General features: G+C 40.6%; 1 protein-coding gene across 4 annotated transcripts in view; it reads left to right on the forward strand.

Moving 5' to 3' along the window:
* Positions 1 to 17,267, forward strand: part of LOC110952428 (myocardin-related transcription factor A-like) — a 38,135-nt gene that overhangs the window by 412 nt on the left and 20,456 nt on the right. For 3 of the 4 annotated variants that reach the window (XM_051941853.1, XM_022195966.2, XM_051941861.1), the window contains exons 2-3: positions 1,093 to 1,248; positions 11,115 to 11,361. In XM_051941853.1, coding sequence (XP_051797813.1) covers positions 11,238 to 11,361 — 124 coding nt within the window. In that variant the 5' untranslated portion in view covers positions 1,093 to 1,248; positions 11,115 to 11,237. The remainder of the gene's footprint in view (positions 1 to 1,092; positions 1,249 to 11,114; positions 11,362 to 17,267) is intronic. The other variant, XM_051941872.1, reaches the window with a different exon arrangement.

Consider the following 17,267-nt stretch of genomic DNA (forward strand, 5'->3'; position numbering starts at 1 on the left):
TCAACATCAGCTGATACTTTAAAATAAAACACCAGCACATCCCAAAATGAACTTTAACAGACTAAAAATCTGCAGTTTGTTTTGAAAATGTGGCATAAAATAAGTAGTCTATGCATCTCATATGAGTGAAAGTATTTATATGTTGCTGAATGTACATTTAATAAATATTACATCTCATATCTGTGTGTTGTGAGACGCTACAGAATAAACAGCAGAATAATACCACATTTCTGCTGCAGGAGGGACTGGATGTTCTCTGCAGTTAGGTGGAAAAATATGTGCACACTTTGGCCAAATCCACAAAATTAGTTGGAAAATATCATTATTTTGGATACTGGAGTAAAATCAATAGAGTGCACCCCTTAAAAGGGTCTATTTTTGTGCTAAACATTGTCAGTGTGGAGCGAATCTTTATCTGTCCACCTGCTTTTAGAGAAGTTCTTCAAACATGTCATGGGTCAAACACAGCTAACTACCAATAGACGTCTTTACCAGGCAGCATGCAGCGCTGCTACACTTTACTCAGCTACAGGCTACTGGGCACACTGGATTTATAATTTCATTGATGTTTTATTTTGACCAGTTGACAGTTTCAGCCCCCCTGAGCTCCATGTTTTTTAGTGTATGGGAGGAAAGCTGTGCAGACTCAGAAACACAAAGCTGGAGTCTCTCCATGACTCTACAGCTCAACAACCTGTTAGGCCAGCTGACAGCAGAGAAATGCTGAGCCGGTGGTGTCACAATCAGTCGTTCTCCTTCTTTCTCTGCTTTAAACCGAGGAGGTGGAGCGTTCTTTCTGCACTGAAAAGAGCTGTACATGTGAAAATGCAGCTTGTTGTTCTTTTACTTGAACATTATGTGAAGATCATTGATCTCTAGAACCAGGAGCTGTTAATATGTTCAACATCAGAGTGGTTTCAGTCTCTTCTTCCTTCTCGTGAAAAGAAAACAAAAAGCTGAAGTCCAGGTTTATGAGGCATCGTTAGAACTGTTGGTGTAAACGGGGTTAGAGTGGATCCAGAGAGATCCACAGAAATGACCGAGCAGAGGTTTATGGGTGTTTATCATGCCTAATGTTTCTGCACCTTCCAGGTCTGAGCCTCAGTCTGACTCCCTGGTAACCATTGTTACCAAGTTATTAGAGAACCCCGTCCCTCCATCCCCAGTCCTCAGGGTGAAGCTGTAGCCAATCAGCTGCCAGGATTTCTCTGCAACATCCCCTGCAGCCAATCAGAGAGAGGCAAAACGGTAAGTGTTCGTTTCTACACGGAAAATAAATTAAAATGTCTAAAAAGTGTCCAGAAAAAAATGAAAACACATGCAGTCAGAGTGTGAAGGTTTTTATTTGAGGAGCTGCTGACTGAGAGAGTTTTCTTCTGGACGTTTCCATTCGTATTACCTCGGTGTGAACAGGAAGTGCTGTTCTCCCAAATACACACTCAAACACTCAAGCACACAAACACACACACACTCATTGTATATCACTTGTTGTTTTTAATAATTGACTTAACCTTGACCTAACACTGAAGCGTGGGTAGATCCGTCTCCTTCTGCTGCATCTCTGAAACAGAAAACATTTTTTCATTTTTAACTTTAGAGTCGATCAGACAGAAGATCATCTAACTCCAGCAAGTTTCTGGGTGTTTATTGCTATTCCTGTTGCATCTTTACTCACTGTGGGCCTAAATTTTCACTGAAGTATAAAGTCCTGCAGCTCTTCTAAAGCTTATTATTTACTTAATTTTATTATTATTATTATTATTATTATTATTATTAGGGTTTGGGCTGTTTTTTATTATTATTATTATTATTATTGTTATTAGGGTTTGGGCTGTTATTATTATTATTATTATTGTTATTATTATTATTGTTATTAGGGTTTGGCTGTTATATTATTATTATTATTATTATTAGGGTTTGGGGCTGTTATATTATTATTATTATTATTATTAGGGTTTGGCTGTTATATTATTATTATTATTATTATTATTGTTATTAGGGTTTGGGCTGTTTATTATCATTATTATTATATTATTATTATTATTGTTATTAGGGTTTGGGCTGTTATTATTATTATTATTATTGTTATTATTATTATGTTATTAGGGTTTGGGCTGTTTATTGTGATTATTATTGTTATTATTATTATTATTGTTATTAGGGTTTGGGCTGTATATATTTATTATTATTATTATTATTATTAGGGTTTGGGCTGTTATATTATTATTATTATTATTATTATTATTATTAGGGTTGGGCTGTTATATTATTATTATTATTATTATTATTGTTATTAGGGTTTGGCTGTTTATTATCATTATTATTATTATTATTATTATTATTATTATTAGGTTTGGGCTGTTTTATTATCATTATTATTATTATTATTATTATTATTAGGGTTGGGCTGTTATATTATTATTATTAATTATTATTGTTATTAGGTTTGGGCTGTTTATTATTATTATTATTATTATTATTAGGGTTTGGGCTGTTATATTATTATTATTATTATTATTATTATTATTATTAGGGTTTGGGCTGTTTATTATTATCATTATTATTATTATTATTATTATTATTATTATTAGGGTTTGGGCTGTTATATTATTATTATTATTATTATTATTATTAGGGTTTGGGCTGTTTTATTATTATTATTATTATTATTATTATTATTATTATTAGGGTTTGGGCTGTTATATTATTATTATTATTATTATTAGGGTTTGGGCTGTTTTATTATTATTATTATTATCATTATTATTATTATTATTATTATTAGGGTTTGGGCTGTTTTATTATTATTATTATTATTATTATTATTATTATTATTATTATTATTATTAGGGTTTGGCTGTTTTATTATTATTATTATTATTATTATTATTATTATTATTATTATTAGGGTTTGGGCTGTTTTTTATTATTATTGTTGTTGTTATTATTATTGGTGAACCAGTCCAGCAGCATACCTGGCCAGGTCCTAGTTTTCACTTGTTCCTTCTTTAGAAACTCCCGTGTGCTTTGGATGATCTCCATGTTGGAATATTCCTGTTCTTCAAGCTTCTGCAGGTTGGAAGTCATCAGACAGTCTGTTGGTTTATCCACAGCTTGTTTATAGTGGTATCCATGTATTCCAGAGACTTTTACGCTCAGCAGACCAGTGCCTTCTCCCTCCTCTGCTTCACTGTAGGGACGATGTGTTCACTGGTCATCCTGGAAAAGTTCTGCAAACATCTGAGCTCCTTCTGACCAGAATAAATGTCTGTAATTGTTGCTTTTTCCACAGACTGCTCTAGCTGGAGGCATTTTACAGTAATTACAAAGACTATTGTGTTTCTATGCACCACTGAGATTTAGACAAAACACAAACATAAAATACACAAGCTATCGTTGTATATGTCAGAAGATATTATGAATATTTGCTTCTGTACCGGTGAGGTTTCAGACATTGATATTTTGATTCAGAAGTAAAAACAATTGGATACTATAAGCTAATAAGATAAAAGTATTGTCTTACTTTCAGTAAAAAGTTTACGCATGAACATTTGGCTAAATAAAGTATCATATGTGAAAGGATCCTGATGAATCTATTAGAAAATATACATTGAATGACACGATTCTTTAAGCCTAAGAGTTTTTCTGCTAAAAGTAGATAGAATTTCCCTGTTTTTTTCTCTCAGAAACAGAAAACTGCAGCATTAGTACATCATCTCCCTCTCAGTAATCTGAGTACATCTACCTCTCAGTAATCTGAGTACATCTACCTCTCAGTAATCTGAGTACATCTACCTCTCAGTAATCTGAAGCTCCAGGTGGATGGAAATCCTGGAACCATTTTAAGGCGCATGTCTCCCCCCTCTGGCCACTACCAGTACTACAACCAGCATTTCTACTGACTGAGCATGAATCCAGAGTGTTTGTTTCAAGAACAGAGTCAAAGTTTCATTTTAAGTCTGCTCCAGGTCTCTTTTTAAAGCCCTGAATAACCTTTCTGTGTGTTCGGTGTGCAACCTTAGCCCTAGAATGGACGGATAAAGAGCTGCTGGATTTAGCGGCGAGGCCAGCTGGTGCTGCTATTTAAACCCGACAGAGAGCAGAAGTTAGCAGGAAACAGAGATGTAATATCAGCTGGAGAGGGAGAGGAACTGCTGTAGGGGCAAGAAAGAGACGGATAATATTAAAGAGCAATATGATAGGTCAAGTACAGTAAAATGAACTTTTAATTGAAATTAATCAGTCAGAACATTTCCTCTTATACACAACACTGAGGTTTGTATGAATATTTAGTTAAAACTGTTGCTCCAATATGCAGCTCTATGCAGCATTAGATGCAATAGGTGAGAATAAAATATATTAAAACATGGAAAACAAACTGAATATTTGGAGGTAAGCTGCTATTTCCTGACCACTAAACTGAATCCATCATTGGAGCTGTCAAACAGGCTCCCATTATTTAAATAGTTTGCGGTAAAACTGAGATGAGGCTACCTCATTCTGTCTTTTTTATTTTTGTTTCACATGACTGGCATGTGAATTAATAACTAATAACTGTATTTGTATTATTTCTGCAGGCCCTGAAGGGAGAAACGGATGCAGATTGATCTGGTAGCCAAAAATGGATATCAGTGAGTCAGCAGCTAATTAAAAAAATAGGAGACAGATAATGGAGTCTTTATGTGGAAAGCAGAAACAGGAAGCTAGATCTAATTATTGTTTAGTGGATCATAATAGCGTGAGCAGCTATAGGAGCTAATCTGAAACCTGTTTACGGCTTTGGTTTGTTTTAGGAGGAGGACAGGTGATGAAACCAGAGAGGAGGCAGATGGACAGGATCTTCTCAACAGTTGTTCCAGTTTAGTTCTGAAGTAATGCTGCACACCAGGACTGCTTTTAACTCTGTACCCATTTAAAAAGTTCAGTGTGACAGTTTTATTTTCCTCTTTTAAACCCTGTTCAATCATTTCCAGCCCGTTAGCTGTCCCTTGGTGTAGCGCAGCCTCACGGCTTTCATTTCCTGTATTTCTGAGCAGAGGGTCGCCCAAGTTCTCCTGAAGCTCTGAGTGAATGTTAGTTTACAGCAGCTGCTTCTGGAGACACCTTCTGACCTCAACACTTAGAGTTTCCTCTCAGCAGTGCAACAGAGAATCCTTTAATAGATCCGTGTCCTCCTCCTGAGAGACCGTGACAGCGAGGCATTAGTGCACGTACCAGGCATGCTGATAGGTCAAGCAAAGGGTTAAATAGGAGCCCCTTCTGAATCTGACGTGTTTGGGCTGGTCCAGGGTCAGATGTCTGAACAGCTACTGGAGGGTTATCATCAGATCTGTGAAGATATACATGGTCTCCAGACGATGAATCCTGAGGACAGAATCCCATAACGATGGATGGATGCATGGATGGATGCATGGATGGATGCATGGATGGATGCATGGATGGATGCTTTATTCATCCCATTGGGGAATGTTTTCCAGTAGCTCACACATGTTGCCTTAGTGAGAAACCATTGTGAGAAAGAAGGTGTGATTAATGTGTAAATCATACTGGTTGAAGAAAAATTGCTGGTGTTTTCAATAAAAAATGAGTATTAAAAAGTCTAAGTACAGTAAAACAAACAAAAAGGACTGGTGCTGTGGGGTTATTGGGTTTTACTGCACAGTTGAAACTTGAGTGTTTCAGCCAACAGTCCAGGTCAGGAGTGGCTGTCCTGACTGAGGTGTTGTGGTGTCTGATGGATGGACAGAGGACCTCCTGTAGCGTTCAGTCCTGCAGCACAGCGACGTGAGCTGTCCGCTGTAGCTGCTCCATGTCCAGCCACGATGTTGTGAAGAAGGTGGTTGGTGTTGTTCAGGATGGATTCTGAATGTGGATAATGTGTTCTTAACAGACATTCATGGTCCTAGATGAGGTGTAGTTCTGACCCTGGTGACCCCTGACAGCTCCTAAACCATTCTTATTGTCCAGATGTCCTACTGCCCTCCTGAAAAAGCCACTGGCATCTGAGGGATCTGTGGGAGGTGATCTTTGGCATCGGTGCTTTGGTGAGATTGGGTGGAGGCAACAGAATTTACAGGATTTCCACCAACTAGACTGTGGTTTGTGTCCTCATCAATCTGCTGCTGTTTCATTTCATTTTGTGACTTAAGTCTTGGAAAAGTTTTGACTGAAAATACATCATTTTCCAATAGTCTTACAAATCAAACTGCTTGTTAACAACACTAGCTGAGAAAGTCTGTTCTGGACTCCTCTATTTCTGACGTTCTTAGATGTTTATAGCTCTATTTCTGAAGTGCGTAGATGTTCATAGGTCTATTTCTGACGTTTTTAGATGTTTGTAGGTCTATTGCTGACATTCGTAGATGTTTCGGTCTATTTCTGATGTTTGTAGATGTTTATAGGTCTATTTCTGACATTCGTAGATGTTCTTGGTCTATTGAACGATCCAACGTGTTGAAGGACGACACTAAATGTCACACCGAGGCTCCTGACAAAGAGACAGTGTCTTCATGAGTTAGATAGGAATTCAGACCTCCTGATATTAAGAGAACAACTTTTTTTTTTTTTTTTAGCTCAGAATGAAATGTTCTGACAGTTGTTGACTGGACAATCTTTTACATTTCTGTGTTTTTTCCTTCAGTTGGCAGCTTATTACCTGAAGTTATCTAAATTACATTTTAATAGAGTCCTGCAGTTAATCTTCCCTCATGAAGGTTTGGAGGACGCAGTTTGTGGTTCTGTTAAATTGTTTTGAGAAATGTTAATGACATCATTTTGTATTATTTTTACCTCTATTGTTTATGCAGCCATCAATAATTTAACTTTGGACAGAATTATAGATGTTTTGCTTGTAAAAACGGAACACTGTTTTTGTTTAGCATTCAGGAACTGCAGACTAATTAGGCTTGTCTCGGTAACCCATTAAACCTGTTGTTTTCTGGTGCACACAGTTTTCTGGCTGAGAAAAGCAGCCATAATTGTTGGACAACATGAAAATAATGTGACGCTGTGAAAAGGATCACATATAGTCATAAACCTACAGAGATTCTGTAGCTCCTCTTGTGCTCACAAAGCTTCTTATTGACCTTCACCTCACTGTTTGTGGTCCACGTCTTCTATTTCCATTCCCTCCCACAACTCTCACAGCATCGGTTTTTAGCAGGCAGCTGTTTCCAGAACAAAACATTTCTAAAACCTGACTGCATATCTGCTCTAAAACCAAACAGCCTGACCGACACAATCAGAGGCTAACCGGTTAATTTAGCTTAGCATTTAGCCACTTAGAGCCAGTTCTTTTCCCTCAGGAGCTGAAGGAAAACAAAAACAGGCCAAAATGTGTATCTTAGATCTACATGCAGCAGGCGGCCAGAAACATGCCTCCAGATGAATAAAAGTGTTGTTATGTAATCACAAGATATGATCATCCTGCTGCCACACGAGTTCAGTTTTTATGCAGAACTGAATTTAACTGGGGGATAAAGGCTCAGTGTAAGGAAGAACTGCTGTAAGTTTGATCTCTGAAGGTCGTTCCTGTAGTTTGTAGCAGCGCTGCAGAGATCTATCCCATAATAGCTCCAGGGGGGCTAATGGGACATGAAGACTATGAGAATTATTGAAGGCTTGTTCTTTGAGTTAGTTTGGATTTTAGTTTCTGTCAAACGTGGCCCAGTTCTAGAAATGTTGAAGGGATTGTAGTGATCTGAGTAGAAATATGGAACATGAGAACAGTGACCTTGAACCTGTAGTTTTACTCTGAAGCTTTTCTCTGAGATCTGAGTCTGTTTAGGCAAACAGCAGGACAGATCTGTGTGGGGAAGAGAGGAAAAGTCCAGTCTGCTGCTTTAATCTCAGCATGTAGACCTGATATGAAAACACTCAGATACAAAGACGTGCACGCTCATTTCTACAGCTTAAGCTTCGCTGCTGCATAAATTATACACATTTATTAGTAATGAACAGAGGGCTCGACAGTCTCACACACCTCCACACGTGCACGCCCACGCTGGCACGCAGCAGGATTATCCTCCACCGTTCTGGTCGGGTCTTATCTGGACGAATGGCGGATCAGAATCCCGATTCGTTTTCCTCTTCTCTTTCAGACCGAGGAGTTCTTTGCCTGAGGACAACACTTCCTGCATATTAACACCCTGTGCAACAGAAGCACACACAGACACACACCCTGCTGCATATTTAACGCTGATAATCAAATCATTTACCACAGCACATGCTTTATCTGCCTCGCTGCTCTTTGTTTCTGAAGCACCGTGGCTGGTACACGCTTTTCTTTCATCAACATAATGTGAAAATGACAGCTGGATCCCTGTAATGCTAGCTGACAGACCAGAGAGGGGAACGCTTGGTTTCTTCACCTTGAAAGGACCCTTTCACACCTTATAATGTCATGTCATATTAAATGATGTCACCCAGGACAGAGCCTTAATAATGGAGATGAATGAAAGTGTCAGCAGGAGGGAACGGGTGTTTTCGACTGACATGAGGGAGGAGGAGATGATAAAGGCAGCTTCAGTTCTCCCAGGCAGGTGGATTTACCTTACTGACATGCTGAAGGAGAACAGAGCAGCTACTGGGCTACATCTGCAGCTATACGTTTAGCAGAGAACATCTGGACTACATCTGCAGCTATACGTTTAGTAGAGAACATCTGGGCTACATCTGCAGCTATACGTTTAGCAGAGAACATCTGGGCTACATCTGCAGCTACATGTTTAGCAGAGAACATCTGGGCTACATCTGCAGCTATACGTTTAGTAGAGAACATCTGGGCTACATCTGCAGCTATACGTTTAGCAGAGAACATCTGGGCTACATCTGCAGCTATACGTTTAGCAGAGAACATCTGGGCTACATCTGCAGCTATACGTTTAGCAGAGAACATCTGGGCTACATCTGCAGCTATACGTTTAGCAGAGAACATCTGGGCTACATCTGCAGCTATACGTTTAGCAGAGAACATCTGGGCTACATCTGCAGCTATACGTTTAGTAGAGAACATCTGGGCTACATCTGCAGCTATACGTTTAGTAGAGAACATCTGGGCTACATCTGCAGCTACATGTTTAGTAAAGCGTTCCATGATTCAGTGTCAGGACAGAGCAGACTGTCTGTCTAAATAATAATAATAAAAATAATAAGTTTTATTTGTAATGCACTGTATAGAACAGATGCACTCTTCTGGTACCAATATCAAAATGTATTCTTCTTTGAACTTTGAAGTTCTATTTTTTTCCCTTGCTAACATGTTTTTTGAAAACTAGAAGGCATTTTATGAATGAAATAAGAGGTCAGCACCGTGAACATTTCCACTCTGAAACTACATTATACTAATGATTCAAAAGCACAGAAAGACTGGCGGCTTCCAAAGTGTAGGTCCTGTTGTTCTTCTAATGACCAGAGAACATAAAGGTGACATATCCCAGAAGAAGAAACACAGGGGTGCTTTTCTGTGCAGTGGAACTCCTGTTTACTTCACTCCTTCCTTATGCAGTATTTTAATACAATTGAATTCCTAATAATGGTGTTCTCATGAACACATTTCTCTATTTCTGTCTGACAACAGAAATAGAGAGAATAAGTATGAAATAGTGACTCAACTGCAGCCCATTCCTTCCAAATTGTTGTCCAGCAAACTGACTGTATTCACTACCACTCAACAGTTTGGGGTCATGAAGATAATTCCATGTTTTCCATAAAACTCCCACTTTTATCCATGTTCTAACATAACTGAACAAGGGTTTTCTAATCATCAATGAGCCTTTCAGCACCATTAGCTAACACAATGTAGCATTAGAACACAGGAGTGATGGTTGCTGGAAATGTTCCTCTGTACCCCTATGGAGATATTCCATTAAAAATCAGCTGTTTACAGCTAGAATAGTCATTTAGCACATTAACTATGTCTACACTGGATTTATCATTCATTTAATGCTGTCTTCACTGAAAAAAAAATGCTTTTCTTTCAAAAATAAGGACATTTCTCAGTGATCCCAGCCTTTTGAACAGGAGTGTAGATATGTTAAATATGATGTTTATACTGTGATATTTTCATCACATTCAAAACTAAAACCAAAGTCCAAGAACAGTGACCGATAAGAAGAAAAGTAATCGGTTTAGATGTTCAGCGTGTGTAAAATATTCACAGGATCATGTTTAAATCACAGCAAATCCTTTTAATTTAAATAGCACATTTAAAACAACCTGAATTTATCAAAGTTCTGGATTTTAACTGTCAGGTACAGAAATAAGCGCAAAAACAATCATTTAAAATATATAAACTTTTTCATTTTGTTAAATGGATTTAATAGAAACTTGGGTTTCTTTTCTTTTTTGTTTATTTTTATCATATTCAGTTTCTACAGTTTTGCATTTTAATACAGTCCTTTGTTTACATGTTATACTGTCCTGTCCTTTATAGACTGACATAATGCCTCCAGGGTAGAAAGGGGGCAAATGTTATCTGACAGGGTTAGCCACAAAAAGCAGGACCTAAAGGTCTGATAGGAGGACAGAAGGACAGAAGGACAGCAGGTGTTTCTGTTTAATGATTTTAGGCCTGAAGGCGGTAGAGAGGTTCTCACACAGGTGGAGGTCACTGACACCACACTGAGCTCAGATCAGAAGTGCTAAGTGAGAGGAGTGTGTGTGTGTGTGTGTGTGTGTGTGTGTGTGTGTGTGTGTGTGTGTGTGTGTGTGTGTGTGTGTGTGTGTGTGTGTGTGTGTGTGTGTGTGTGTGTGTGTGTGTGTGTGTGTGTGTGTGTGTGTGTGTGTGTGTGTGCCTGTTTGTGTCTGTCAGCGGCTGAATGACGGAGTACAGCAGCAGCTGAGACTCCATCAGACTCATGGAGACTCAGAACGTCTCCGTCGGTTCTGCTGCAGCTACAGGATTTCTTCTGGAGCCTCATGGTAGCTGACAGTCTGTTCCTGAGCTTTTTATAAATTATTTTACTGCTGTTGTGATGAAGAGTTTCTTTTCTTACCTAGGAGTTTTTCTGAAGCAGTGGGTGGACTGAGGATTATCTCTTTGATCATCTGATTTCTGAACCTTTTCCGTCTCCTTCTGCTCGGCTCTGTGAGGATTGTTCTCCTCTCATTTGTAGATGTTCAAACCTGTGACAGAAATCCATCTCCTGGGCTGAGCTGGGGCTGACCGGCTGCTTGTTCTGCCTTTTATTCTCCTGTGGATGCCTATTCCGGTGTAGTTTTCAGTCTGATCTGTCGCCATGCTGCAGCACCTGCCGTGTGTTCGCATCGACCCCTTCAAGCCTCAGCCAATCAGCAGCAGCATGGAGGAGAGAGCCATCCGCTTTGAGTTAGAGCGCCAGGCCTGCCAGAGCCTCAGACAAGGTGGGAACCTGCTGATTGTCATGCTTCCAGATACATGTGATTTAGAAATGTCTACTAGTTCATGTAGTGCAAACAGCAATGCGCCAAAATGTATGTCTGCGTATCGAAAGCTGCGCTTAATGTTTAAATCTACAGGCCTTCCTGAAGGTTCTTGCTAAGCTGAGGTATTAAGTGGATCAGATGCTCTCCCAGTGGATGGCTTACAGCTGGTTCTCTTCCAGCTTCACGGCCTTCAGTACATGAACTCAGAAACCCGTTAAAGACACAGACCTCCAACCAAAGCAGCCACAGAAATGAGTTCAGATCCAGTTAGGAAAGTGATTTCCAGAGATCCAATGTGCTCAGATTGAGCTGACTGCGAAAAGACAGATTTAAAAAACTAGCTTCATACCTGAAAACACCATATATGTCATTATGATTAGAGAGAATCATGAAATAAGTTGGTGTAGCCACAACCTAATCATGCTGAGCAGAGATTCTACTACTTTTTTCTGCCTTTTTTCAGCTGACAGTCAACTTTTAACTGTCCTCTCTGCGTGTGTTGGCAGTTTACAGTAATGTGGCTTTCATTTGGTCCAGCTGTCCGGAGGGATTGGGTTCCCAGCGGTTACAGCATGGACACAAATAGAAAGGAGAGCAGGGGAGAAAGGGGAGAATCATGGGTTAGAGGCAGTAAGAAAACAGCTCAGAGTACAGTAAGAAGCACAACAGCATGAAGAAGAGTTCAGAAAACAAACACTGGAAATAAACATAGTAATGAAACAGGATGCTAAGAATGATGATGAATTTATCCCAGTTTTAAAAGAAATGTCATGGACAGACACCAGAGGCAGAGGAGACTGAACTGAGACTAAACTTCATCACCAACATGGTGAGTGCACGTTGGCCAGGAAACACATTATACTCTAAACAAATGCTTGTTTTTAGGAGAGACTGTGAGGAGAGTGTCATTCCCTTCATAGTCCAATAAAAGAGTGATAATTAAAACACCATAAAATAGAGCTGAAGAACTTCTTAATTGATTCTACTCCATGAACAGCTCCTCCACCGAGAAAGTTTCTGTTTAGAGGTTCTGTATATGAGACTCTGAATATAAATATAGCATTCATGGAGGAGCAAATGACTAATTATGATGTAAAGAATCGTCTATAGCAGCACCTCTCCACTGCTGACCCTAAACCATTCAGAAACAGAATCAGAATAACCTAATAATCTGCATTTTAAAAGCTGTCCAGTTCAGTCTGGAGCATTTAGTCAGTGTCCCAAAACCAAAGGATTTAAAAAAACCCTAAGTATTCTACTTGTTGTTATTCATATAAGCTATGTGCCCTCTTTAATTCTAGCTCAGTGAGAGTCTCTGCTGCTGTCTGTTTCACCGTGTGTCCTCTGCTCCGTGTCCTGGTCCAACAGACACATGTGGACTGGAGCTGAGCGGAGAGACAGACTGGAGCATGTCAGGTCAGCTCACAGCTGGAAGGTCCTGGATCCTCCTCACAGCTGGAAGGTCCTGGATCCTCCTCACAGCTAGAAGGTCCTGGATCCTCCTCACAGCTGGAAGGTCCTGGATCCTCCTCACAGCTGGAAGGTCCTGGATCCTCCTCACAGCTGGAAGGTCCTGGATCCTCCTCACAGCTGGAAGGTCCTGGATCCTCCTCACAGCTGGAAGGTCCTGGATCCTCCTCACAGCTAGAAGGTCCTGGATCCTCCTCACAGCTGGAAGGTCCTGGATCCTCCTCACAGCTGGAAGGTCCTGGATCCTCCTCACAGCTAGAAGGTCCTGGATCCTCCTCACAGCTGGAAGGTCCTGGATCCTCCTCACAGCTAGAAGGTCCTGGATCCTCCTCACAGCTGGAAGGTCCTGGATCCTCCTCAAAGTTGTAGAGAAGGTCCTGGATCCTCCTCACAGCTGGAAGGTCCTGGATCCTCCTCACAGCTGGAAGGTCCTGGATCCTCCTCACAGTTGGAAGGTCCTGGATCCTCCTCACAGCTAGAAGGTCCTGGATCCTCCTCACAGCTGGAAGGTCCTGGATCCTCCTCACAGTTGTAGAGAAGGTCCTGGATCCTCCTCACAGCTGGAAGGTCCTGGATCCTCCTCACAGTTGGAAGGTCCTGGATCCTCCTCACAGCTGGAAGGTCCTGGATCCTCCTCACAGCTGGAAGGTCCTGGATCCTCCTCACAGTTGTAGAGAAGGTCCTGGATCCTCCTCACAGTTGTAGAGAAGGTCCTGGGTTTGAGTCTCAGCCTTCATGTGCTTCTGTAGGTTCTCATTGGGTGCTGAGGTTAACTGGTGATTCTAAACTGTCTGTAGGTGTGAATGTGAGTGTGACTGTTTGTCTCTATGTGTAGCCCTGTGACAGACTGTTACCTGTCCAGGTGAACCTTCGCCCTCAGTCAGCTGGGATAGACTCCAGCCCCCATAACTCTAATGAGGATTAAACGGGGTATAGATGATGGGTTGATGGATGCTTTGGATTTCAAATTCCATTCATTTTTATTCGTATGGTGCTGATTCACAACATGTCATCCCAGTGTTCAGCATAGTGAGGTACAGATCTACTGGATTATAAACAGAAAGCAGAAACACAACAACTCAGAGAGGCCTTTGGATTCCCTGTGAGCTTATAAGCCATGATGGTAAGAAAAAAACCCTGGAATAGGGAGGGGAACAGAACCATGCTCAGGGAAGGCAGACGTCCACCTCGACCAGCTGGGTGAGGAGGAGGTGCCATGGTGGAGACGTCATGGAGAGAACAAACACAGGAATCTAGCCTAAGCTTGAATCCAAACCTCTACTTTCTTTTTCTTGAATCTGTTATCTACATTTTTCCATCTTCTGATCCACTTTCCTGATCCCTGTTCCATCTCTTCACAAACATCATCAACCAACTCCACTGTCCTCTTCTCTCTTGGTTTCCTTCAAGTGAAATTAAAACAGACCCTGAAACAGCCCTGGTCACACATAAGCACCTCTTTTACATGTGTTAAACTCTACATTTATGCTGTGTGCATTTAAATTATTTTTAGCATTTCCTCCATTTTCTGCCTCCTAAGTGTGAACTAATGAGAGCACACTCTGCTGCTGTGTTATCGTCTGAACCAGGCCCTGTGTGTCCTACAGCAGACAAAAACATTCGTATTCCTGTTCTCATGTGCAGACAGTAACTCTGTGTGTCCTACAGTATCCTGAGATGAAAACATTCCTGTTCCTGTGATTCTGTGAAGAGGCAGATTCTCCCTCTGACAGCGGAAAAGATGTAACTGCTCCTGCAGGCAAACATGGGCAGACCAACAAAACCAACACTAGCACAGATACTCATTACAAGCACAGTATTTACTTACACACACACACACACACACACACACACACACACACACACACACACACACACACACACACACACACACACACACACACACACACACACACACACACGCGCGCGCAGCAGTGCACGTTGATGTGAGCACACGTTTTAAAGCCTCCTACGGCTGCATGGTGTGAACGTACACACTAACAGGCACTCAGACACTGGTTCTGCAGACCGATGATTTGTGCTGAGATGACAAGAAAGTGATGCAGCGTGCTGATAAACAATCTATTCTGGGAACGTGTGCACACAACACCACAGCGAGGATACCTTTACTCAACACTTTATCAGACTGAGAGGAATCCTACTGAGCTCACAGGCTGATATCTGCAGACCACGTCCAAGAAGGAACTTCACTTCAGAGTACACACTAATAAAACAGAGAGCAGACCTTCCTGGACAGGATGGAGGTCTCTCATAGGCTACAGCTAATTGGTCATCTGGCCATTTTAAGAACAAGCGTCCAACTATTAAGAAGCATCTTTTCCTACTCTGTCCAAAACCAAAAATACAACAACAGCAGGGATTAAACTGTGTTTTTCACCTACAGAAGTAACTGAGCATTACTCCAGAAACAAACACACTGGCATTGTTTGGTGGTGTTAAAGAGCACATATTTACAAAAATAAAACACAAAAACTGTTAATGACCAGCCCATCCATCCACATTTCTGTTCTGGATGCTGTATGTTCATCTGGACTCAGTGCACATGGTCTTCCACCTACAAACCTTTTCTCCTGACAAACAGTTTGAGTCAAAGTGAAACACCAGAACAAACTGCATGAATACAGAACAGTCCTGATTGGTTCAGATGTCATCCACATGAATCATAGCTGCTGGGTTTCTGTCTGACAGGATGTGTACGTCTAGGAAGTTCATATCTGAGATGAAATTTAAGTTTAGGTTTTAAAATGAATCTGCTGGGAACATTAAAAAGTCACTCTGACACAGCTTTTCGATTCACTGTTTAGAAGGTTTGTGAGAGTTTAAAGTGTTAAACCTGCTGCTGTTCTCACCGTAAATGGAAATGTGAGGCCATGTTAAACAGTAAAATACAATTACTTTGTAGGCAGGTGGAGTTGCAAACATTGTTTTTTAAATTGTAGATGCTTCAGAATATTATAATAACTAATTTTAATCGTGGCAGCATGTTTGGCTGTTCTACTACAGAGGTGTTAGCATTTATTTTAGGTGTACTCATTCATTTAATCCCAAACCATCATTTTTAATTAAAGGAGACAGTAAAAGCAGCCTTGATAAAATACATCATTTCTATCTTAGTCTTTTTACACCTCCAGCAGATGCTGTTCATTCAGTTCCATTCATACTACAGAAAACATGTGGATCTCCTGTGGATGTTTCTGAGAGTCTAGTTTGGACTTTTTTGTTTCAGACTGGGCTGTTTTATTGTCAGGGATTCTTCCTGAGCTGAGTCAAGTGAGTTTGTTTCCTTCCCATCGTAAACATGGTGGATGGACATGTAGGACATCTGGAGAACTTCTCACTCTTTAGGTACCATTGATGGACACACAGATCCACCCTGCTTCTGTAACACCTTTATGATCACGTCTTCAGGTTGTCTGTTCCATCCAACCACGTAGTCTCAGGATCACTTTGAGGCGATTTCTTCAAATTTAGGACAAACTGACTAGATATTGGTGGTGACAAATAAAACACATTTTTACCCATAAGTCAAGGAGTCACACACCTGTTATGGACTGATAGGAATGTAAACTTTACTGGTTGGTAGTCTGTATTTTTATATTTACATCTACAACATGTACAACTGTTTACTAAATATTAATGCCATAGTGTGGTGTCTGCCTTTTCTACAGCTAATCTGGCTCCTTTTAGTTGCACTTTCTGTCCAGACGGTGTGATTAATTTGTTCCTTTAGACTCTGTGAACCTTTCTGCTGATCCAGTGACCCCACGTGGCGTCTGAAGCCACGCTGGAGGAACGCTGGAGGAACACTGTGCTCTGCTGGGGAAAGATGAGCTCCAGTCTGAATGTCACTGAGGTGATCGACTTCAGCCCACAGAGCACAGCAGTAAATTATCACTTTATGGATCTGTCCTTTCAGACCTCTGACAATGACCCAGCAGGTTTCACAGTAAAGAGAGAGATTTATCCACTTATTGGTGCGTGTTCAGACAGTTAGGAATAAAGTATTAGAAGGTAAAAAGGTGCATGTTAAATATGTGCATGTGAGACTCAGTTTAAAGTCTCTGTAGCTGAGCTCACCAGGTTCTAAGTGTGGTCTGATTACTGGTCGTAACCCACAGAAACCCTCCAGCAGCTGAAGAAAGAGCTAACATCGTAGCTGCAGACGGTCAGAGTGGAAAAAAACCTCAGAACCCAAAATGTTTGCCTCGTTTTATCTCACTTCATGATGCAGATCCAAATCATTTCCTGCCCGTTCTGATTTTCTTCTCATCATGGAAATTCAGCCCAAAAAAATGTTTCAGATATGAATATGTGGGAGTGTGGTTCAGGACAGGTTCAATAACTTTCAGAGTTTGATAGAATAAGAAACGTAC

The sequence above is a fragment of the Acanthochromis polyacanthus genome, chromosome 2 (assembly GCF_021347895.1).
Source record: "Acanthochromis polyacanthus isolate Apoly-LR-REF ecotype Palm Island chromosome 2, KAUST_Apoly_ChrSc, whole genome shotgun sequence".
Lineage (NCBI taxonomy): Eukaryota > Metazoa > Chordata > Actinopteri > Pomacentridae > Acanthochromis > Acanthochromis polyacanthus.